The 25,417-nt window shown below is 42.3% G+C and overlaps 2 protein-coding genes across 2 annotated transcripts in view; one reads left to right on the forward strand and one right to left on the reverse strand.

Annotated features, from left to right (window-relative positions):
• LOC143363997 (uncharacterized) overlaps nt 1-25,417 on the reverse strand; it is a 44,530-nt gene that overhangs the window by 10,645 nt on the left and 8,468 nt on the right. The gene's annotated exons all lie outside the window — the stretch shown is intronic.
• Nucleotides 15,814-24,651, forward strand: LOC143363986 (uncharacterized). Its single transcript, XM_076804516.1, has 4 exons — nt 15,814-16,029; nt 16,101-16,409; nt 21,030-21,101; nt 24,444-24,651. Exons 1-4 carry the CDS (start codon nt 15,932-15,934, stop codon nt 24,649-24,651), a joined length of 687 nt encoding a protein of 228 aa, XP_076660631.1. The 5' UTR covers nt 15,814-15,931.

The following is a 25,417-nucleotide window of genomic DNA, read 5'->3' on the forward strand; positions in this document are numbered from 1 at the left end:
TATCACAGGATTATGATCTGAGCTTAGTTCGTGTAAAACCAGCATTTCGGAGATGTCTCGTATGTTTTTGTTTATGGCAATGTCTATTGTGGATGGTGGTTGTCCATTAGTGGGATAGTGTGTGTGTTCATTGGGGAAGAGTATGCCGCTATTATTGTTTGCAATGTAATTATATATTTTTCTTCCACTGCTATTCAGATTTGTATTGTTCCAAGCTGGGTGTCTTGCATTAAGGTCTCCAATTATTAGAACTTTGTTCCCTGTTTTCAGTAGATCATCAATCTCTTTTATTTTAAAGTGGTTCGAGGGGTTATTATATGCTCCTATTATGTATGAAATTGTACGAAACGACTTTTCTCTCTTCGAAATGTTAGAAGAATGAATTTTCTGAAATAAAAGAATCTTTTATAAAAAAATTGCAATTGGTTGGAACCGAATTTTTAAAATTTTGCTATGCAAGTAATTTTCATTTTCTGTGTGTTTTCTCTCGTACAAAAGAACTTTTAGTATTTTCCCCGCAATTCTTTCGAAATTTCTTTTTCCCTTCGCGTAGTAAACTAATTCATCCAGAAAAATCTTACGGTTCGGTATGACGAACTGACTCTTTAGTAATTGAAAGAGCGTCTAAAGGAGTAATTTAATTTGTAGCATGTATAGAAAGTTCGAGACGGAAAAGTAAAACAAAACGCGGAACGACAAGCTTCTAGAAGTTTCGCGAAGGGAGTTTGTAGGCAATCACGCGGGGAAGCGACGCGAGGGGAGCGCTCGAAAAGTCGAATCACGCTTAACGACCGGGTGTTGATTTCACGTTCGCGGATAGCAACGAATTTATATAAATAGAGGGATCACGGAGGGACTCGGCCTATTTGCTATTCCGAGAGAGAGGACGAGGTAAGGACCACGGCCGCTCTTGGTTAGCATTAGCACCCCGGCAGGAGAGTACGGCGATAATACCTGGACGCCTGTCGGGAGAACGGGAGAGGACGGGAGTCTGTTCCTGGTCGCTCGTTCGACATGGAGAGTACGGCGATAATACCTGGACGCCTGTCGAACGAGAGAGAACGGGTCAACTCCTGGCCGCCCAGGGCTCGGCAGGAGAGTACGGCGACAATACCTGGACGCCTGCCGAGAGGGAACGGAAGAGTGTTCCTGGCCGCTCGTCTCGACAAGGAGAGTACGGCGATAATACCTGGACGCCTTGTCGAGCGAGAGAGGACAGAGCATCTTCGGATCGGTTGCGAAAATACCACGGAACCTAGCTAGAGTATACGTGTGATGAGAGAAAGTTTGCATGATTGTGATTTATAATGCGAGCAATTGAATATATACCTCACTTTCCTGTACCCCTGTTCCTAACCCAAAAATAAATTCTTTTATCCAGCATATCCTGATTAAATCCTTACCCATGGCTACAAATTATAATTTATCAAAGCGTAATTCGGTTCGCGATGATATCGGAAATACTCGAAAACTTTTGATAGCCGAAAAGATTATTCCTAATCGTGGGATGTTTTCCCGATATCGGAGCCCGGACTATGCCCCGAAAGAAATTCCGATAGTTATTATTCAATCAAACTTGCCGCAGATTTTTTCATTACAGATTTATTATTTTAGAATAGAATAGATTTATAGATTTTTTTTCCGTCTAACCGTTCAATCTATTTCGGTGCATAGTGTAATGGAATGCCCACTGCGTTGGAATTGCAAAATAAAAATTCGCCGAGATAAATTACAGCGGTTTTGCAACGGCCTGGTAGCTATATTATATTTTACAGGGAACACAGTTTTTAATTGAAGCAATTATATTCATCCTTAGACAGCTACATGTTATATAACTCCTCCATTTTGCAATTTTACGTAAAAACAAAAATATGAGAATAAAGCTAAAATGTTGCTTAATATTCTCTAAAAGAATGTCTTTTGTTTACAGTATCTTTGTACGCGAGAGAAAAATGTTAGATTCACTCGATTTTATGAGGTCTACAAGGTTGCATATACCCTTAAGTTAAAGAGAACTATTTTAGTGAGATTGATGGCAACAGTAATAGAGAACCAACACTTTGCATACTCACACCCGCGGTGAATAGGTCAGTGCTGATTACTGGCTGCAACTTTGTTAACCGTTGAGTGACTGAAACGCAGGTGCTCTGTCATCGAATCAACTCAAGTGCAACCTACATTGCCGATGGTCAACTAAAAATCGTTAAAATTGCTGCACAGAATACAAGACTGTTTGTAAATATTATATCAAGGACAAGTTATAAGTAGTTTGCAGCAAAAGACGAACACCTCGAGGGCCTGTCTCCATCTTTTACAACTGATAATCAGAAGCTACGGCAGCCGCGTGGCCTAGATGCATTTGTTATTCCGTCTTCGCTACATTGTACGGACTTGATGCTCACCTATAACACGCGCTAATAACCATAATTTAAACTTTACCTACTCATTTTTTCCATAAACGGATAAAACCCGGAGTGTGGTGATTGCTTTAGAAGTGACATCATTTGAAACATTATTTCAAATAAAATATTAGTTTATTTTATAATTATTTCAGATAATTGTGAAATTATTTTCCAAAATTATATCAGAAACATTTGAAACATTATTTCCAATAACATAATTAGTTATATATCATTTATTGTTCCCCTCAGGGTTACAATTCCCATTGCATCTCCTTCCTTTCCCCGCTCTTATCCTAACCTTAGCCTAACTTACCAATTACCTTACCACGCAAAACCGCACACAGCTTTATACACAAGCGAGAGAGAGAGAGAGAGAGAGAGAGAGAGAGATCTTGTCGACTTTCCATAAAATAGGATAAAAGTAACAATATAAAAATAAAATAACCAACGCCAGAAATACAATAACTTAACCTACAATAAGTTACATTATGTAACAAAAAACAACAATTAAATATCAAAAGCTTATCACAGAAAAAATAATAATACACAGCATACCTGTCTTTTCTCTCTCTCTCTCTCTCACACACACACCTCCGCCCCCTTCCCTAACCTCATGGACCCCCTCTTCCACTCATATTCTCCCACCATTCGTCCACCTTCCTCAACCATTCCTCCCCTTCCCCCTCGATCCGAGCACTACCCCATCAACCCCTGCCATCCTCTTCCATCATCCCCTCCCATACACATTTCCCATACGTGTTCAATAACATAATTAGTTTATCTAATAATTGTTTGAGATAATTGTGAAATTATTTTTCAAAATTATATCTGGTGCCCAGATTGTCGCGTTTGAGTATACTTTATACCGACACTCTTGTGACATATTTGAAATAAAGAAATATAAATATTGAAATAATATAATACTTGAAATTGCTAATGTCTCAAATGAATCAATACTATTTTTATTTGCAAACAGCAATATGGAAATAAAGGTGGGAAATAAATTATTTCGAATAGCTATTTCTTCTTTTAACTAAAATTTTTCCAGGTCTGCCTAAGGATCAGTATAGTGAGCTCAAAGTTTCGGGACGAATAACAGTGAAAAGAAAAATCATTAGCTTATGGCAGATGTGGAAAAATGGAAGTGTCTTGATTCGAGAATTTCTGTTTCCCAAGGGCTTTGGTACAGTGATCCCAAAATTTGGGAATGAGTACCAATGGTAAAATCATTAGCTTACGAAAACTGTGTTATTTTATATTTACGGACACTAGGTTGTTCGAATTGGGCAGGAAACGGCAGTAATCGGACACTTTCGAAAAGACGATAACACTCATTGGGCTTCAATTTTTTCGAGATTTTAAAATTAGTTTCTTAGCTGATGTAAACAATTTTTTTGAGAACTTTACGTCAACCGCGGAGAAAATTTGTTGTCACATTTTTTAATTTTGCACATCATGGGTGAAGCTGAACCCAAAGAAGGTACTATGGCCCTCAATGTCAGCCGAAGGGTGGCATTGAGGGGTGTCGACGACCCGGCGAGGAGGGGGTAATTCGGTAGAGTGAGGAAAAGGGCTCAAGACCGCTGTTATCCTTGTCTCGGTTGGGTAACGGCACCGGAGGTTCGCTGTCAGCCATATTTTCAGTTATAATGGGGTGAGCACCGTTCCGATTAGCTACGTACACGGTAAACTGTCGCCGGCAGTTCCTCTATTTCTTCGGAGTTTCGTATTTCCTCGGAGCGCGTTGCCGCCGGGCATTCGAGTCGGCGATTTGTAACGAAAGCCATCTTAAACGAACATGATTGCGAACTTTCCGAGGCACAAGTCGGCCTACCAGCTACGGCTCCGACCGCTATGTCTTCCCGTTTGTCGCGACCAACTCGCGTCGGAATTCTTTTCGATTGTTGTCGGTCGCTTTACTGCGATCGTTCGATTCCACGAAGGGGTTAGGGTGACCCGACCAACGAACGAACACTGTTGAAGTTATTATTGGCAAATCGATATTTACTGAGGGCTCTTTCCGCAATAAGGCCGTGTCAGAATTAAACCGCGGTTCTAATTACATAAATATCGGTTGTAAACGCCACAGCTGAGTAATCGAATTCAGGCTCAATTAAAAGCACCGCGCATGGACGACACCACACCAACGTCAACGCGTTTGCATTATGGGATTTTACGCATTTATAACGAAAATGAATCGATCGAATAGATAACTTTTTGAAAATTATTTTCAGCTTCTCATTGTTACGGAGTGTTTTGGATCTTCGTTGGGTTCCGTAACGAGGAACCTTTAACTTACGATCCGAATGATTTGAGAAATAAAATGTGATTTGTGGGAGAGCTAACTGATTTATTATTGTTACCACTGCGATTCTCGGAAAAGAGGAAGAGGGCTCGACGGATTGCCGTGTATATTGACGGGGCTCTCTCCCCTCGCCGCGCACCCGGAACTACCCGAGCCACCCAAAGTGTGCGTCGTGAGAGGGAGACGAACCGCGACGACGGCCGAGTCCTCAGTACAAGCAAAGTTCGACAGTCGCTAATTTGCTGTGTGTGCGTGCGGACGCACAGCGGCACCGAACAGCTGATTGCTCGAACACTGAGAAAAGAAATAAATGTCAATGTAGCTTCCAAGGCTTGAAAAGTTTTATTTTGCATAAAAATCACTGAGCAACAGTTCCTTTAATTTTTCTAAATCGACGATGTCAAAAGATGTGTGCATAAACGTTCGGAAGACTATATGTAATATTAACAATTCCAGAAATATAAAAATTAAAATAAGAAAATTGGATTTACACTGAAAGACTTTCGAGCCCTTCACGCGTGGTTCAAATTGTGAATGCGTGCACCTACGTATCTGCAACAGCACTGATAATAATAATTCGATAATTCTCTTCTTCGTTTCTCCTCTTTTTGATGGGAACGAATCGGTGTATTGGTCCGGTGCAGTTTGGTGGACTTTAGGTTAGTTTAGGTGGTCTTTGTTCGCTGAAGATACGTCGACGGAAATTGCCGTATTTCCCGCGTCTTTTTCCCGAAGCGCGTAGTTCGGCGAATATTTATAGTGCTCGGGCGCATCAGGATGGCTGAATTATTTGTCGCAGTCGGGCTTTTTCCTTCCGATCGACCGTTCTGTTATTTGCGCTGATGACGCTTGAGCAGCGTCCGGAGAACATCTTGTAATTAAACGTGCTAATGGGGACCAGCACCTGCCTGAGGAAGACGCATTAATTAAAATCCATTAACGACTCCCAGTACGAGGTAGCCGATGCATCAAACACAATACCTGTCGCGCATCCTTGCAACGAAGCCCGAAACTGATCGATCCTTGTCGTTAATTTGACCGCGATGCGCGATCAAGATTAATCTTGAGAACAACCATTTTGCGGGTCACTGGTCGAACCAGACTGGAACGCTTTTTGAGGTTTTTTAAGATGGTAATGGCAGAAAATATTGCAGGGTCAACTGCTCGTATGGAAAACTTGAATATATACGAATCTCTCTTTTTGGGATGTTATAAACAAATTTGCAGAGCTCCTTTCGCATCAATCTGCAATTCCAGACTGGTAAAGTTGACTAGACTAACTTCAGCTTCGACAAACTGATGGATTCAGTACAGTTCACCACTGGGTTACGAATTACCGCGAATTAAATTGTAATTAAGAGCCGAGGGTAGTCACGTGACTTTTTCAGAGTCATCAGATCGGTAACTGTTGTATAATTTCTGTTCACAGCCTTCAGGCACTGACTTCAGATCCGTCTTGGTATTGATCCGACGGGTCTTAAGTCTGTGACTAAACTTGTCACATTTTTTGCTCTGTATTATCGATATCATGAATTCTGACGGCGGAAACGTGCTTCAAGTTTTTCGGTTTATTTCGCAGAGAATCAGGACAAAATATAGCTCAATTTGTAGCCGGTGATATTTTCTAGCGCGCGCTACTCTCGACTTTTTGGCCTACTTCTAATGCTTATATTAATATTACCAAATATCTGCATAATCTCGTCAGCTCATGATCAACGCGCGCTAGACTGAACCTTCCTCTTTCAAAGAAGCGCTTTCCCACCGAAAAATATTCTCATATAAGGACGAAAAGTTGGGGCACGTAAAACCATTTTTCGCCTATTTTTGTCGGTAATGTGGTCACTGTACCTTATCGCGAATCTGCGGAGTCTTGGCTCTTAAATGCAATGTAGTTTGGCGAGCAAGCAGAGGTACTTGAATTCCCTTAACGAAGGAGAGAGGGAGAAAGAGAGAAAGAGAAAGAGTAATTCGAATAAAACACAAGGAAAGGGAGAAATGTCATTCCACTATTTCAATTACGAGATGGTAAGACCAAATTGGCGTATCTGTTACAATTTATCTTTGAGCCATTATACTGGCGACGGTCTGCGCGCACAGAGGAAATCGAAGGTACATTTCCGGGACAAAGGGCATCAGCTATTTCGTTGAAGGGTTCGAGAACGAGGTCGTTGCGTTAAGAACGGAAAAACTGCATAGAACAAAGCGAAATGGCACTCGTCACAACAACTCAATTTTCACGGGAACGTTGTGCAACACGGTTCGAAGGAAAAGTCGGGTAAGCGGTTGACAAACGGACGAATAAATCCGTCTTGATCTTGGAGGCGTTTATGCGCGACTTTAGATAGCCGTGTTAGGGAGCATAAGCACGTGGTTAGGATCTTTTCCAGCTGAACGAGCCCCCAATCACGCTCCTAGGATCTCTCGTGTCCGAGCCCGTGTCCTGTGCGAACTTCTCGCGTCTTCGATGTCGAAAGTTTTCCATTTCCCGAGGGTTCGCGGGGATGTAATTTAACTGCGATTGCTTGACAGTGTGGTTTCATAGCTGGTTGTGGAAGAGAAAGTTGTTACCTCGGGATAACGAAAATGGCGATATTCCTAGTAGTCAAATAATAAAATAAAATTTATTAAAATTTAGAACCAGCGAGGTTCTCAGGCAGTCGTTATTACATTTTTTGTCCATCGATTTTAAATAGAACACGCGCCATTTTGTTCCAACGCGAACTCCTTTTGGAAGATTTTTACTGCAACAGGAATTTAATCCCGTTAAATTAATGCGAATCGTCAATCCATAGCCTACGGCTTATCTGGAATATCAGTATAACGAGCAACGACGTGAGCGCACATTTCGTTCTAGCTAATTGTATTTGCCAATAAACATCGACGGTATATTAATTACATGTTCGTCATGCATTCGAACGATTTGTTAGCATTTCTCCGTGTGACAGCTTGGGATGATCAATAGCAGGGCCCGCTCCAGCGGTTACGAAGCCCCGGGCAAAAAAACAAATTGCAAACTTACAGCCAAAATTGCGCCCCTAAATTTTGGCGCCCCGGGCAAGTGCCCGGGTTGTCCCCCCCCCCCCCCCCCCCAAGCGGGCCCAGGCAATAGTCATTACGAGGTTACAATCGGTTTGTAGAAATGGAAATTAAGAAACGGAATGAAGTGCGTTCAGCATCCCTGGTATGTGGAAAATTCGATCCTCGGATATTGAAGCGCGTTTCCGGTTCGACTACCGTTCGCAATGCCTCTTTCTCTGTAATCGTGACTGATTAAACAAACTTTATTACACGTTGATGGCCTGCTGGCTAATTTCACTCGCAGACCATCCGTGCAGAACCGGACAGAGGGTCTTGCCGATCGATTCGCGGATATTAAAATGCGAGACCATGAACGATGCTTTTCATCCCTTAGCAGCCAGTACTTACAAGCTTGTGTACGAGCGCAATTAAGAGATTGCTGTTCCTTGGGACCGTATTGAATTTACTGTAATTAAATTGCGAACCTTTACACATTTATAGTGTGAGAAGATCTTCGAAAATTTCTAAAATTCAGAGTAAATTGATTGGACCTTGCAACATGAAGTTGGCATCATGACTTTGTCAGCGCTTGCGGCCATTTTGTTGTACGTTTGATGAATTAGTCTGCGCTGACCGGTCGAGCGGTATTGACGCGTCGTTAGCGGAAATGAAATAATTATGTAATTATGCAATTTGTAACAGACTTATCCACTAACGACACGTCAATACCTAACAGGTCATCACAGCAACCACTGACATAGTCATGTTGCCAAATTTAGAAAACTAATAAGACATTAAAAATATTGGTATGTTCGCATTAATTCGCACACTACTGTATTTTAGTCATCTACAAGTCTAGTTACAAGTCAGCGAAAAAATTGGACAACAAATGACCAGAGTGTTGTAAAATCACGATTTTATATACTTGAATAAAACTAAAATGTCCGTTTATTGACAAGTCGCATCGATAGAATGCAGATACAATTTTTCTTGTGCAGAGTTCTCGCCGGTCCGCAAACTTACAAATCAATTAATCCGATCTCGGTCGAATCGACTAATTGTCTCATCAGCCTCTGTTGCTTGTATAAAGTGCATAACGAGCGTATTACTTCTCCCGTTTGAGACGCTCTTTGCCAGCACCGCAATTGCTTCCAAATACTCATCGATCATTCAATTTCGCAGTGGACGAGACTCGCCCCTCTCGGTTTCGCAGTTTCATAATTATTGTTTCCCGGGCGGGCTTTGTCAATTTCGCTCGCCGCTGGGTGAACCCATGTCTGTTAACTTTGAATGAACATCATTTTATCTCTGTTCATCTTCCCTTTTCTCTTTCTAGTATTTTGTAATACAAAGTGATTTCTCTATATATGTCGCCAAGGCCTGCATGATAAACGTCGCGGAACTATCCCCACTACGGGGTATACCCCGTGAGGGACCGCGGAGCTCGAGAGGCCTCGGACGCCGAGGAGTGTAAACATGTCTCCTGGACGATACTTGACGCTGGCAAGACCTGTGACGAATATCGAGAATTCACTGTATTACGATTTTATCTCTGTCGTTAACTTGGACTAACACGTCGGTCACATGCTAGTGACGTAATATTTCTTTATCGAACTTCAAAATCAATTTTTATTACCACCTATAATTTTCTTTCGATGTAAGACGATTGGTCGGGACTTTCGAAATTTTTAGGTGCATCGCCTGAAACGTTTGCTTTTACTGTGGTTATTGTTGCATTTTATTTTGTCGGCGAAAATGTGACCGGGTCTGAATGGCTCTCGAGTGGCTTTCAAGAGAATGCAGTGACGCACGAACGAACACGAAATTGTCATTCCACGCTGGAACATTTCTACAGAGAGAAAATCGTGTTATTCCCGTCAACACCGTGTAGCTGCTGAGTGAAACATATTGAAATATATTTATTGAACGATCTTCCGTGAATGCGTTTGCGCAGTCTGTCGACGCTCGTGAATTATACAATTTTTAATCTTTAGGCCTCTATTTCCAGTGTCTATTCACGCGCTTTTTAGACAAATGAAGATTTGAGAACATTGTTTAGACTCATTTCAACGGGTCCCGCCGTTTTAGTGTTATTTTACGTAATTTTTAAACAGATCGATATTTGGGAACGTTTAAGGGATTAAATTGACCATTAAAAAATATTCTTCTTGACAATTTTCGTGTAGAACGAATTGCTTCCACTAACTCTTGAAATGAAGTAGCACACGGGAGCCCAGGTTCCAATTTCAAGAATGCAAAAATTTTGCAGGAAGTTAAAATTGCCTGTCGATCCATCTCGATTACGATTTCTGGGTCACAGGTGATGCATTCCGAATTTCGCATTTACCGTGGCATGTTTCCCGCTGATCGATTAAAATTATTCGATGTGTCCATTCCCCGTTTCTTCGAAATAGTCAGGATTCCTTACGCCAACCCACCCCCGTTGGTGATCACGCGAGCAGCGTGTATGTACGTTGCTTCTTTCTTCTCGTCGTTCATACACCCGAGGGCTGTCTTCTGTTCATTTTCGCCACCATCTTGTTCGTTCGATTGTTGTTAATTTTGCCCGGCTTGTTTCCGGACGACTACACGGTGAATCAAATTGAGAATTTAATTCGCGTCGGAAAATACAGGGGTGCGGACCCCTTTGTTTGTCCTCTCCCTATTGATCGTATCAATTCAGCCTCCGAGGACACGTGTCGCCCTTCGATTTTTGACCAGCGCCCGCTGGCATGTTTTTGCCTATCATTTGTCGGCGTACTTCGTGTCTCATCTTTTTAATCCGGCCCTTGATTCAGAGTAGACGTTTATTAACTGGACAAAATCGATTCCTGACCGTTTTGTTGTAAAAAATTATTTCGATAATATCTTATTAAATATATTAGATTTAGAACATATGAAAGTCTGGTTTAGGTAATCTGCATATTTTCTGTTCTTTTTTGAGGATTTTAATTTCTTACAATAGAATGTTCTACCTAAAAATCTGAATTAATTACAGTATGTGTATCTAGGTTTTCTAGATACAAATACTAATACTAATAAAAGAAATTAGAAATGAAGAAATTAAGAAATACTAATCTTTTCCGTTTCCAAAGAGGATGTTGCTGACTGTTCCGATGAATCCAAATGGTGCATTACGTGGGGGTGATTTTGTATTGAGGTATGGGTGGTCGCCCATTGCAGATTTTATCAAATTCCGATAATAACGAGTGTTTTCTTCCTTCTTTATCAATCGAGGTCCGAGGTCTTCGTTGAGACATTTGGTGGCTTCGTGCCTTTTGCAGAGCTGGACGATTATGGAAATCAATTGTTGTACAGGTGGTGCGTGTTGTAGATATTTGTTGACGTCGAGCGAAGTTACTACGCGCCATTGTGTTTGATAGATCCGGATGTCCGACAATTTCTCAAAGAATAAGCCGGTGTCTTGTTGTAATATCTCTATTGTTGAGTCTTTATCTCCCGGGTGTTGACCCATTGTCAGTGGCAGCAGGAGTACGCAAAAGAGAATCATGGTCATTCCCGGCTGTTGGTTCAAAATAAGCATGTTTTAATTTATTTTGATGTTTAGTTATTGTTTTGTTTGGTGTTTGTAATACAACATTATTCAAGTCTGTCACGTCTAGTATTTTGTACGGTCCAATGTAATGGGGGTCGAATTTGCTAGTACGAGGTTCCAAGAGTACGTAAACGAAATCATCTACTTTAAATGTGGCAGGGTTTGCCTTGCAATCGTAGTAGCTTTTTGAGCGAGCTTTTGCTTTATTAAGATCGTTTGCAGCCAAATTACGTATTCGGACTATATTGGTTATTAACTCTGTTAAATAGTCTCCATACGTTTTCAAGTTCGTACCAGTTGGAAATGAGGTTGGTTCCCGAGCTTGTTTACCAAAAATTAATTCGTATGGTGTAAAATTGGTGGCTTCATGAACTGAGGTATTGTAAGAGAACATTGCAAAAGGAATTAGCAAATCCCAGTCCTCGTAATTATCCATGTAATGCTTGAGATATTCCGTGAGTACGATGTGACTTCGTTCTAATGATCCATTGGTTTGCGGTCGGTATCCTGAAGTAGTGATCTGTTTGATTTTGAAAATTTCAGATAAGTTTTTCATGAGGCTTCCGATAAAACTGGTTCCTTTGTCTGTTAATATGGCCGAGGTGTTCCGTAAACTGCGATGAAATGCCTTGCGAAAGCATCGGCAATGGTAGTCGCTCGGATGTTGAGTATTGCTACTGCAATACAGTATTTGGTTAAATTATCCTGCATAGTAAGAATGTATCGATTGCCTCCTGGTGTGACTGGTAATGGTCCAACGGTATCCAGAGAAATTTTATCAAATGCGTCCAAAGTTGTGTCGGTGATCAACATAGGCTGACGAGTTTTTACACGGACTAATTTTTGTTCCTGACAACTTTTGCATTTTCGGATGTAATCTTGAATTTCATTGCGCATGTGTGGCCAATGAAATCTTGCTCGAATACGATTGTAGGTTTTTGTGACTCCTTTATGTCCTCCGATTAAACTATCGTGTGCTTCGTGAATAATCTCTTGTCTATTTTCCGCAGAAGGTGTGGTGATAATGCAATTGCATATTGTGATTTGAGGAATTTGCTCTGTGAAGGTCTCTTCCAATGTATTGAAAAATTCGTTGAGTGGCAATTTATGCAAATCTCCGGTGGCTGATATTCGAAAAGATTCGATCCTGTGTTCTTTTAAAGCTGTGTAGCGGCTAGCGGGGCGCCGGAAGAGAAATCTTCAGCGCACCAGCACCAAGAAAGATTTATGGTTTGCACAGCATAAGACGCTATTTGTGAGAAAACGTCTTTAACGTTTTTGGCCACTTAGCGGACAGATGTGTCCTTGTAGTTCCTAGCGACGAACTCAATAGCGCAAGTGGACGCCATAAATTTTGGGTAGTCTAAGGGTCTCCAGCCTAGAGTGTCCCAGCGACGCGTGCCTGGTTTCTATCACCCGGGAAAGCTGGGCCCGTTGACGTAAGCCAGCAGTCACGTACCGCACTTAGCACGGGGCCCGGAAGACACCCCGCTGCATCACCAAAATTAGATTTTTAACAGAACGACACGCTCACCCTTCTCACGCACGAGAGGCGTGGAACGTGGGCGTGTTATGCAAAATGCACGGATTGGTGGAAGTTCCCCGCAAGGACTTCCACCAATCAGCCGACAAGCATTTTTGAAGATATAAGGCAGAGACTACCGACGCGAAGAGGAAGTCAGCAGTCGAGACACAGCCGCGTATCCGCCGAGTGACTTAGAGTCTAGTCCGGTCGTTGCTAAGTTGCAATACAGTTCAACCGCGAGTCTAAGCGAATCGCCGGTTTTAGTTGAACCACCCCGGACGCTCTCGCGACATCACTCTTTATTGTAAATAAAGGACTCAGTCACGTACACCTGATTTTGAACACTTGTTCTAAGGCACCCGCCTTATATAACCCTGTTCCTTCAGCTGGTTGGAGAGTTTTCAATCCGTTGACTATGTCCATTCTATTTGGTTTATCATAAAAATTGTCGGAAATTATTATGCTGAATGTTTTAAATAATCCGTTGTTTGAAATTACAACTTGTCCCTTCTTTGGTCCTGCAGCTAGAAATTCCTGTTTGTTTATTAATTCGGTGTCCAAGAGTAATTTTCCGATGGGAGTTATTAAATTGCAGTCGGCTGATATAAAATGCACGTAATTGTCTTCTTTTGCTGTGAGGGTGTTTGAAGAAACGATAATCTTTTGTTTTGGTTCTGGCGGCGCTTCCAGGTCAGTTTCGGTAGGAGAACTGTCGGTAGCGGTGTCAAAGAATGGGTAAGGGTCTGCTGTACGGTCAGGTAAGTGCCTTGCACATGTTTCGCTTGTGGGTAGCCGGATTATGGTGGGTTGTAAAATTCCATCTGTTCTGTCTGATTGTTCCTGCAGTATATTAGGTGGATCCACTTGCAAATTGTTTGTATTTTCAATAACTGTATTTTCGAGCGGTTCCTCAAACGAAATTAAATCATCAGATAAGCTTTGGTTCTTATCTGTAGAAAAAATTTCTGTGGAGTTTGCTGCGGGTAAAAACTGGTGTGTGGTATCCTGGCCTTCGTCTGGCATCAACACTTCTCTAGATAGGCTCGGAAGGGACCGGTTTTTGTTTATTATCGGAGAGTGTCGCACTTTTCCAAGAGCGGGCTCTTCTCTTTCATCTGAACTGCTTGTTTCTTGATATTTCGGTCGTTTTTCTCGGTCTCGACGTAATTGTCTGATACGTTGTCCAATTGAATCCGGTCTGTCTTCATGTGTCTTCGGTAGTTGGGTCTTGAAATCGGGATCTCGAAGTTCACGTGAAATAAGTGGTAAACAAGAAATGGTAGGGTTGCGTGAAAGAGCATCTGCGTTCATATTCGTTTTTCCGGATTAATGGATAACCTGATAATCGTACTCCAGAAGTCTCAATTTCCACTTCATGAGTCTTGATGTCGGATCTTTTACAGAATGTAGCCAAACTAGAGGTCTGTGATCTGTCACAAGAGTGAATTTGGTTCCGTAAACATACGGTCTGAAATATTGAACAGCGTAAACCATGGCTAAACATTCCTTTTCTGTAGCCGAGTAATTTTTCTCTGCTTTATTGAGGCTGCGCGATGCGTAAGCAATCGGCAGATCATTTCCAATCTCGCCTTGACTAAGCACGGCTCCAATGGCATGTTCTGATGCATCCGTTGTAACGATGAATGGTTTGCTGAAGTCGGGGTATTGTAAAATAGGTTCTTGGCAAAGTTCTTCACGTAATTGTTTAAAGCTGTTTTCCTGTTCTTCTGTCCATTTGAATTTTATTCCTTTTCCCAAGAGGCTAATCAATGGTTTTGCCTTAGTGGTGAAATCTGATATGAATCGTCTGTAGTATCCTACTAATCCCAAAAATTGTTGTATATTCTTCTGATTGGTGGGTGTTGGAAAATCCTTGACGGCTTTTAATTTTCTGGGGTCAGGTTTTACTCCTTGTCTTGAAATAATGTGTCCAAGGTAAGTAACTTCTTTCCGTAAAAATTCACATTTATTGGTCTGAAGGGTTAAGCCATGTTCTCGTAAACGATTGAATAATTTCCTGACTTTAACGTTGTGTTCATGTAGTGATGATGCGTAAACCACAATGTCATCCAGATAAACGAACACGTCCGTTCCCTGAAGTCCAGTTAGTACTTGATCCATGAGGCGTTGGAAGGTGGGTGGTGCATTTTTTAAACCAAACGGCATTCGTGAAAATTCATAATGTCCGTTAGGTGTGGTAAAGGCTGTTTTCTGCCTATCTTTCGGGTCCATCTCTATTTGGTGAAAACCATTTGCGAGATCGAAAACGGAGAAGTACTTAGCTCCACCGAGACGATCTAATATTTCTGTAATCTGTGGTAGCGGGTATTTATCAGAAATTGTTTTATCATTGAGCGCACGGAAGTCTATGACCATACGCCAACGTTTGTTTCCCTGTGCATCCGGTTTCTTAGGTACAATCCACAAAGGTGAATTATATGGGGATTTCGACGGAGTTATTATTCCTTCGGATAGTAATGCGTCTATCTGCTTTTTTATCTCATGTTGATGTATCGGAGGATAGCGATATTGTCTTGTGTTTATTGGAATTTCGTCGGTCGTGTGTATGGAATGTTTGAAATCGGAGGCCTTCCCTAGCTTATTTCCGGGGAGATAAAATCGGTCGGGAAACTCCTTTAACAGAGCAGTGATGCTGCACAGTTCCTCTTTGTTCAAGTGCTTGAGATTTAACATTTGGGAGATTCCCTGTGCCCTATCTTCTCTGTTGTTGAAATTAGCATGACCTTGTACCTCTGAGTAGATGTCTTCGTCCGAAGTGCTTACAATGTCATAGGGTTCCAAAATTTGTGGTTCTATTTCTATGTCCAGGTCTTCTTCGCTGGTGTTGGTTGCCATAACATGACACCTTCCTTGATCGTTTATGACAGCTGCTTCTCCTATGTACAATTGGGCATGTGTTCTTATGCGAGGCAAGTAGCCTTCCTTGATCTTCGGGTTAGCTATGTGAATAGCGATTTGTTGTGAGGTTCTTGCTGGAATGCGGTGTTTAGTTGTTTTTTCTGGTGCTTCTAAATAATTTGAAAATCGAATAGGCCTGATAGGTTTGTTCTTTAATACCAGTGTTCCATGGTAATAGGAAATCTCAGCCTGTTCTTGTTTTAGGAATGGGCTTCCGATTAGTCCATCTGCTTCTATGGCAAGGTGTTTTACTACGTAAAATATTGCTGGGGCTTCATGGATATGGAGAATTGTCGTCCCTACGGTGAAAATCGGGGTTGTGGTGAGTCCAGTTATTTCGATTTCCTCTCGTGAAATCTCTGCTGTTCTTTCTAGAGCGTCGAGGACTACCAAATTTACGGACGCTCCACCGTCAATTAAAAATTCTCCCGTTCCTGATTCCAGTTCTGGGATCGTAATTTTTATCCGTGGTGCAGGTGCTTCCTTGATGAGGGTTTCTCTTCGAAGCGGACGGATCTTGGGCGATCTTCTTTCTTTTCGCTCATCGTGTCGCCTGTACGGTGAGCGCGATCGTAGTTTAAAAATTTCTTTGATTCCACGGACGAATCTCGCGAATCTCGCGAATCTCGTCGGAATCGCGGACTACGGGGACGATTCCTGCAGAATTTCCCGTCGTGCCCGGAAGTTCCGCAATGCCAACAATACATGTTTGACATGCGATTTTTATCGGTACCCTTTAGAATCGTATACCGTTTTTCTCCGTCATCTCCCATTGATGAATCGGAGCGATTAGAGGGGGAGTGTGAGGGGCTCCTGTGACGCAAGGTCCAGGCAGAAGCGCGTTCTTCTCTTTCCTCCTCAAAACCAGATGGTCTCGTGCGTCGATCTCTGTGTCGATCATATCTGCTCGGAGATAGAGGATACGACACTTCACGTTCGCGATAACGAGGATCTTGGTCGAAAGAATCTCGGCGGGACCACCTTGCTGGTGATTCATTCCGAGGCGATTGTCTTCGATTTCTTAGTTTTTTATCTATTTGCAGCACAGCGTCGTAAGCTTCCTCCAGATTTTCTGTATCTTTTAGGAGAGCCGACACCTTCAATCCATCGATGAAGTTTTCCAGAACGTCCTTCTCCATTTCTTTGATGAATTCTTCAGCGTGGAACTCGTATTTTTCCTTAATGGCTCCGCGCGTACGATAGACTAGGTGGCTTGTCCTATCGATGTATTGTCGTAGGCTCTCACCTTCGCGGATGCGTAACTTCGCGATTTCCACTTGGGAATATGACAAACTTTTGCCAGGCGCGAATCTTTTCTTTAAGTGCTGAATTAATGCTTTTACGGTCGTAAACTTGTGCTCTAATGTGCTTCTACGTGCTGGCCCGACGAGTTTAGTAAGAACAATTGCTAGATACTCGGTTTCCGTACCCTCAGGAATCAACGTTAACCCGTCCTCTATAGTCTGCGCGAAACGAGACAAGGGTGGGTCTTCCCCATTAAAAGTCGGAATTGTCGAAGCAACGTTTTGTAAACATGTCCTTTGCGTCAACAGCGACATAGAATTTGCAAGTGATACCGTCAAGTTCATTATGTCAGCGTTAGAAGTATTTGCTTTTCCGTTCAGCATTTTTTAAAACGTAACTAGCGAAAACTAGTATATAATTTTTTTTTAATAAAAGCGTAACTAGCGAAAACTAGTATATTGCTTATAATATTACGACGTGACTAGCGAAAACTAGTATATTGTCGATACTCAGTTACGAGTAATTTAACTTGTAAAAACCAAAAATTAAAGCGATCCTAAAATAATTGAATGTATCCCACCGCTGTCACCAGTTTTGTTACGAGCCAGGGCTGCGAGCAACGCGAGAGGCCGGCGAGGGGTTGTTACCCCAGGAATATGGTTTCAATTTGTTAGTTAAGTACGCGGACGCACCCAATGCGAGATCGGGGAGCCGCTAGGATAGTTGACGTCGAGGACGCACCTGATGCGAAACCAGGGAACCTCTGGGAGGTTGGAGTCAAACGCAGACGCACCCGATGCGAAACCGAGGAGCTACTAGGAGGATGAAACTTCGTGAACGCACCCAATGCGAGATCGGGGAGTCACTAGGAGAGACACGCGGCGAACCCGATTTAAAGGAAGGTGGATAACACGCAGACGCACCCGATGCGAGACCAGGGAGCTGCTAGGATACGGAAGAACCCAATGCGAAATCAGGGTTCCGCTAGGATAGTATAATTTTCGTGGACGCACCCAATGCGAAACCGGGGAGCCACTAGGTTGGAGAAATCTTCGTTGAATTGAATCTAAGATTAGTAAGCCTCGTAACTTATATATAATTTAATTGATACAATCCGAGCGGTAAGATTGTATCATGTGGGAACGTTATTAGATCAGGATATCAGGCAATAATTAAAGGTTGTAGATTACGCGAGTTAACAAACAAGACAAATATGTTGACGCACTGGCAATGCGGGGTTAGATAGCGATTGTTGAATGCCAAATAGAATATATACCGAACTAACGGAATCTATAAGGTTACGATTGATTCGAAAGGGACTTTAACCCGATCTCACTAGACTTGACGCGACGTGACTGCACGAGTACTGAACCGCGTCTGAATCTTGACTGAACCGCTTCTCGACTAACCGAAGAGGATGAAAATGCATGGGTTTATATACCCTAAAAATGAGAGGGGAATGTATCTGTTTTATTTTACGGTCGCATACTCGTATTTGTCGTTTCAAGTGAATTTAAGGTTTGCAGCTGGATCTTTTGTTTATAGGGGTAAAACGAAGGGTTAGCCAGGATGTTTCCTATCAAAGACTATCTTGACAAAACATTCCAGAAGGGGATGTTTTGAAGATTTCCAATTTAGGAAATCGTACGGTGCTGTTACTGAATCATGCTTCGTGCCAGTTGCGTCCAGCCGGAGTACAATCATTAAACAAGGGGCCTGTTGGGACGCTTTTCGTTCTCAGAAAAGAGATTAGAACTTCTAATCGAAATGAACGTGGAGAAACGTCTCCATACGTAACAGAATTATCATTTCGATAGTTCACTGATAAAATAATTGTTTAAATAAATAAATTTTTACAATTTGTTTCTATATTCATTATTTGAATTGTTATTTCAATTATTTATTGTTAAAATAACTTATTGAATAAATAAATTTTCACAATATGTTTCTATCTTCATTATTTGAATTATTTCAATAATTTATTGTTCAAATAACTGTTTAGACAATGTACACGTATTTACATAATTAATATAGAAATGTGTTTCTATATTCATTATGTAAATACTTGTACATTCTTTAAATAATTATTTTAACAATGAAATATTGAAATAATTCACATAATGTATGTAGAAACAAAATTTGAAAATTTATTCATTTAAACCATTATTTTAACAATAAATAATTGAAATAACAATTCAAATAATGAATATAGAAACAAATTATGAAAATTTATTCCTTTTATCCGTTAACTGGAAACGAATCGAAGGTTCGAAGTTTCGAAGTGTCGAACCTTCGATTTTCATCACCTTCGAAGGTCCCTTCGTTCCTTCGAATCCTTCGAAGCTTCGAAGTGTCGAAGCTTCGGAAAAGTAACAGCCCTATTCGATACGAGGAATAGTAAATAATTCATAATTGACATCGATCGAGTATTCGTTTACTTTTTCTGTAAAAATCAACTGACTTTAAGGAAATTGATTTTGAAAGTGCCCGAATATGACTGTAAGTCGTTGTAGTTATTTAAAATCGGAAAAATTGTATATTTTTCGGTTCAGTTGTAGTTAATCAATCAACGAAAAATAAGCAGAAATGGATGATAAAACTGGATACAGTGCGTTCGGAAACGTTGCAGCTTCATGTAATAACCCCTGCAACGTTCGTTTCACAGAGAGATCTGTTAGCCCAGGCAATATTATCCGACCGTAAACATCCAAATATAAATACCAGCTTTGCATGTTCGTGGTTTTGCTAACCATCAAAGGGCTTTTGCACCGTTATCCGGACAATGAAATTTCTCTCTGGCTACGTAGAACTGTAACCACGGTCATTGCTTTTATGCTTCCCCGGTTGATGCATTGTTCGCAAACTATTCCATCAATCCTCAACTCGATGGATATTATTGCAGAAGTGCGGTACGATTGCAGTAGAACCTTTGCCTTTCAAAGGCACAGAAACAATTTTATCAGTTGTTATTTCAAACAAAACGCATTTCAGCCTGTAATGAAAATGTAAAAAAACATAATAGAATGGAAGAATAAACTTCGTTTCGGAGGAAGGGTGCACGTGTCTGTCCCGCATCAGCGAGCACATTATTATCACGTTTGTCAATACTGCGGAAGAGAAGCGCCGCGGCCGGATTACGAGCACTTTGCGTACACCGTGCACACGAGTAATTTTATGGAAATCTCATTGTTTCATTTGTTTCGTACCGGGGACATTTGCAAAGAGAACAAAAGCGCGCGCACAGCTGCGAGCACGTATATTTTAATTCTTGAAGTGATAACGGTCGGTTAATTAAAAACCTGGCACGCCTCGGGCTCCGCTTAATTGATCATTCGCCGTATGATTCCCCTTCCGCAAACAATCGAGAAATCGATTCGACTATTCATCGAAGCGGTGGAACGGGACGATGTGCGTCATCCGATCTAGGAGCTAAGGGTAGTCTCGTGACTTTTGCGGAGTCAGAAAACTCGGAGCCAGGAAAAACGATTTTTCGCCTATTCTTGTCGGTAACGTGGTCGCTCTATCTTATCGCGAATCTACGGAGTCTTAACCTCAGATCCACCTCCATAATCCGCAAATTGTCCTAAGAAGTGCACCGTTTTGCTAGCTTTTGCTACGGTCAACTAATCCTTTTCGGAGAAAGGAAGATTTTCATTCTATTCACTTTAACCCTTTGCGGACGGGGGCGCTCGACGGGCGAGCGTCGCTGTGGACGATAGGTATTGGAGCGCGCAGTAAATAAAGTGTTCAGGTCGCACGTTTGTGTTATAAAATCTAAAGCTTTATTCAAATAACATTTTTATAAAATCACAAAGAAACAAATTTAGTCGTCTTTACATAGGCGATGTTTTATATTCGTGCTTTGTGTGATATATTATAGTTCGAAACAATCACCTATGTGCAAGGCCGGCTTAGCCGAACAAGTAGCACAATAGTACCTCGACTCTCTCCTTCCGTGTTTTATTTTTCGATTAGAGCAGACGACGCAATCGTTACTTCTTCCTGTCTCATCTCGCCTAATAATATGTAGAAGGCCGTTGAGCCTTTCTGCTGTTCCAGAAGTCGCAGGAGCCTTGCGACTAGCGTCTCGAAAATCGCCAATCAATTGACCTACCAAGTGACGTACAAATTGTAAATGGGATAACTTTTTTTATGTTGTATGTCTTGTGATGTTCTTCATGTAATAGATAGGAATTTATCACTGAAACTTCCAATCCCCAAAAAAATAATTTTCGCCACCATTTTTGAGACTTTCTCATGAAACAGTACGTGCCTGTGTACTGATCTGCTTTATCTACCCCACCCATATATGTAAGAGCAGTATTTTTAAGTAACCACTTTATTAACAGATAGTTAGACGATAATCACAGTACAACGAGACAATTACACAATTACTTCGCGCGCCGAAAGAATATAAAAGAAAACCTAGTCCGTAAGCCGTATTCGTAATCCGTGTTCGTAATCCGTGTTCGTAGCCGTTTGTCGTAATCGTAATTATCGTATCGGATCGTATCGTATCGTGACGTTCGCCTTTACCGTATAATCGTTCTTTCGCGAATCCCCCGTCCCGGCGCGGACGCGTCCTTTTATCCGCGCCTTCATCGAACATTCGCGATCTTTTCTTATATGATTTGGACGTTAGGGTAACGGCCTAACGCCCGCCGCTCGTTCCCGCGGTCGCTACCGTTTGTTGTGTTACGCCGCGGTCACAACATCGTCGACGCTCACGCAGACGCGCACACACATGCTCGCGCGCGTCCTTCGATCGCAGGAGAGTTCGACGGCCTCGTTTGGGCGTTTTTATGCCTGTTTAGGTGTTCCTCCGCGGTCGCGAACTCTCCTTTCCGCGTCTGCCTCCTACATATATTTATTATAATTTATAACCACGTCTGGCTTCAGATGTTATAAGATGTAAAATATGTGAAAAAATATGTGAAAATGTATAAAATGTATGAAAACTTTGCTGGTTTCTCTGGTAGTGACACTGAAAGACTGACGCGGCAGACTGAATTCGTTCTGAACCTACTATGGTCTCGCATCGTAAGTTTACACTATACGGAAGATAAGATCTTATCAATGCAAAGACTATATGCCGACACTCGTCCGCAACGGTAAAAAGACTTGGGCGGCTATTTGCCGACACTCGTTCGCAAAAGGTTAATCTTCGACCGTGGCAAGGTCTGCCTGTCGGGGGAACGTAATCCCGGTGAACACATTAAATACAACGAAGCGTTTAATTCATACGACCGTGAGCCAGGTGCGGCAGAAAATCCGGCTAACATTTTTTGCTGGCAGAACTGCAATATTTGTAAGAGCAAGAGTGCTGCTCTTCGTTTGTTCAGTGGTGCTGTTCAGTTCACTTGAATCTCAAATTATTAATTCGAGCAGAACAAATTTTAAAACAGACGCTAAGAGCGCACAAGGTCTCACACTGACATAGAATATTTTTCACCAATGGACGCCATGATAACCAGTTGCGTAGCAATGTACACACAGTTCGAACGTGAATATCGTAAAAATAAACACTGGAGAAGAGCCAGGTACCTTTTAACCCTTTGCACACGAAGCCATTTTAACTGCAAAACGAAAAATTTCTTCTAGAATATTTCCCTTCTATATATATTTTTTCATGCTATACATACGAAAATGGTAGAATTTACTGGTGCAATACTGAAATGTTTAGTAAGGCTATAGCCGGTTTTGGGGGTCAAATGTGCCCTGGAAGGGATTTTATTCCAATTTGCGTCATTCGATAGCCTACCACATCTATAGCACATCTGTAAGGGTAGTTATAGAGGAAAAACGAAAATCCAGTTTTTGGCCCATTTTCCCCATTTAAAATTCTGAAAAAAATCTGACACGTTTCGGACACCAAACCACATACTTTGAGTCGTTTTCAGATTTTTCGGTTGCAAACTCTGGCTGTAAAAATCGAAAAAATGCAGATTTCATATGGAAATCGAAGAGACACTAGAACAGAATTAATTTGGCAATTAGATATTGCCCTAAGTATTATGCTCAATTTTTTTCAAATTCCTGCGATTGGTGCGTCATAGTAGGAAAAAATAAAAACCACTTTTTTCGGCGTTTTTTCCGTGAAACACTAAGTTATGATTATCGTAAAAATATATTATGTAATATTAAACATCTCTAAGTTCAGGGAAACATCGTCCAGACTTTAAAAATTGCGTAATACAAAAAACAACAATTATACTACGCAGGATATATCCCAATATTTCGAAGGTATTTTCAACGGCGCCGGTTGGTGCTGTAGCTATGGACCAGGTTCGGATCTCGCCCGGGTCCAATTTTTTTTTTCTTTAATTAGATGTTTTTTCGATTTCTAACCGTATGATTGTTGTTACGCTGTTGTAAAAACATTTTTTAACTATGTTTAAACTATTTTTTAATAATTTTCCGGAAAAATATTTTTGGAGTACTTTCGGCCTTTAGTCATCTACGGGCTGTATTACTTATCTCCTTAACATTTTTTTTACATGGATTAAGTGCATCGACTTGTCTATTAAATCTTTTATCTTTAGTCGGCACATTACTTATTGTTAATAATAAATCTAGTGTTATATTGGGGTCGGGAGGTATTATTGTATATGTTTCTGTCAAGTAAAAATATTATTAGGGATATTATGAAAACGAGGTTTATGCTTCAAAATTTGCCCACGTCCCCCCCTTTTTTCCGTGGGGAAAATGACGTTACGCATACCCCGACCCCCTGGGGGGAGTCGGGGTTATGTGGGACTACCCCTTGGGGAAAGATCCCCAAGGGGCTACCCACTAAAAAACCCACGCCCACCTAAGCTAAATGGAAGGTGCCTGGATCGCGCGTGTACTCAACAGGACACCTCCCAGCTATCATCATACCCCGGGGGAGGTTTTAACCTCCCCCACTGCCTACGCTATAAGACCCCGGGCGGAGGGGCCCACCCGGTGTCCCCATCCCTGGAGCCTTCGGATTGAGCTTCCCGAGGCGGCTGCCGTTCCTCTCCAGTCGGGGGGCGAGGAGCCCGAAGTGTCCTTCGAATCGCCAGCGGCCGTCTATGACCAGGCCCAGGTACCTCATCCTGGGCCCGATCTCGACGGAGGTTTTAGCGACGCGAATCCGGAGGTCTTGACCACGGGGTAGCCGCCACGGCCGAGGCGATCCATACCACCAGATCGCCTCGGTCTTTGCGGCGGCCACGGTCAGCCCCATCCTCCGAATTCGCCCGACCATGCAGTCCAGGACGGCCTCACCGTGGTGCCTGGTCCTCCTCCAGTCCTCCCCCACGGCATAAATCAGGGTGTCATCTGCATAGCAGATTTCGGGCATTCGGCATCATGCGACCGAATAATGCAAAATGTTGCTCGACAACGCAAAAGTAGGACCTGCCTGGTGGCAAACGCTCTAGATTTATCCTTCATGTTGGGACGCAACGAAATGCGAGACCCATAAAAGAGTTCTCGAATGTCAGACAGAAATACAATCACTGCGACCATCCGCAATAAATTACCTCAAGGAGCGAAAACCCTTATGCCCGACGCGACGGGACTCTTCCTAGACTCTCGAATGCCAGAACAGAAACAATCAAAGACTGCGCCTGGTCAATGTCGAATCCTAAAAACCAACTTCCTCCCAATAACATTCAGCACACGCAACGCCAAGCACTTCAAACCCCGACCATAAATTAGTCTAAGGGTCGAAGAGTCGTGAACCCGAAGCGACGGGACTCGTCCGAGTTTTCCACGCATTTTAGGACAGCGCGTCTGGAAAATCTCACCATCCTCACACCCATTCTCTCCTCTCATTTTACCACCCCCACCATAGAATTACAGCCCTTAAATATCCATCTTTGCGAGCGCGTCGCCAGTCTTCAGCAAATCTTCCGGCACTTTAAACATACACTCCTCGTTTCCGCTACATGTTTTGTACACGTTACCGTTATTAAAGTTATTGTTATTAACAAGTTGTTGAAGTAACACTCAAAACACCTCACCTCTTACAAATAACCGAGCGCGGCTTTAATTAATCGCGACGGAGTGATCGACGTGAGGAAAGCCGAAATCACTGGTCTTTCCCGTCCATGCACGAGCAAGTACACTTCATCTACCGCTTTTGACCACTGACATGCCCCATCTTTACATTATCGAGCCATAAATTGACGCCTCCCGAACCCTTGCAATCTTGTACGATCTAGCGTTGTGTGCGGCACACCATGGCACACGCACACGGCAGGCACGCACACTGTGGCGGATCAAGGCCACCTGGGAAAGCTGGACCTTAACGGTTGCCTATAATAAGTAACAGTTTGCGGCGTATGATAACGATTTGAGGGCAGCTGCCGAATACACCTGCGAGAAGCTGTGTTTCGGGTACGATAAGCGCGAGCGACCGTCCATCCGTCGTGTATTTTGTACAATCGTGCGGGCTTCTCGGACCACCGCTGCCGGGT

Source organism: Halictus rubicundus, unplaced genomic scaffold (genome assembly GCF_050948215.1).
Source record: "Halictus rubicundus isolate RS-2024b unplaced genomic scaffold, iyHalRubi1_principal scaffold0207, whole genome shotgun sequence".
Taxonomy (NCBI): Eukaryota; Metazoa; Arthropoda; class Insecta; order Hymenoptera; family Halictidae; genus Halictus; species Halictus rubicundus.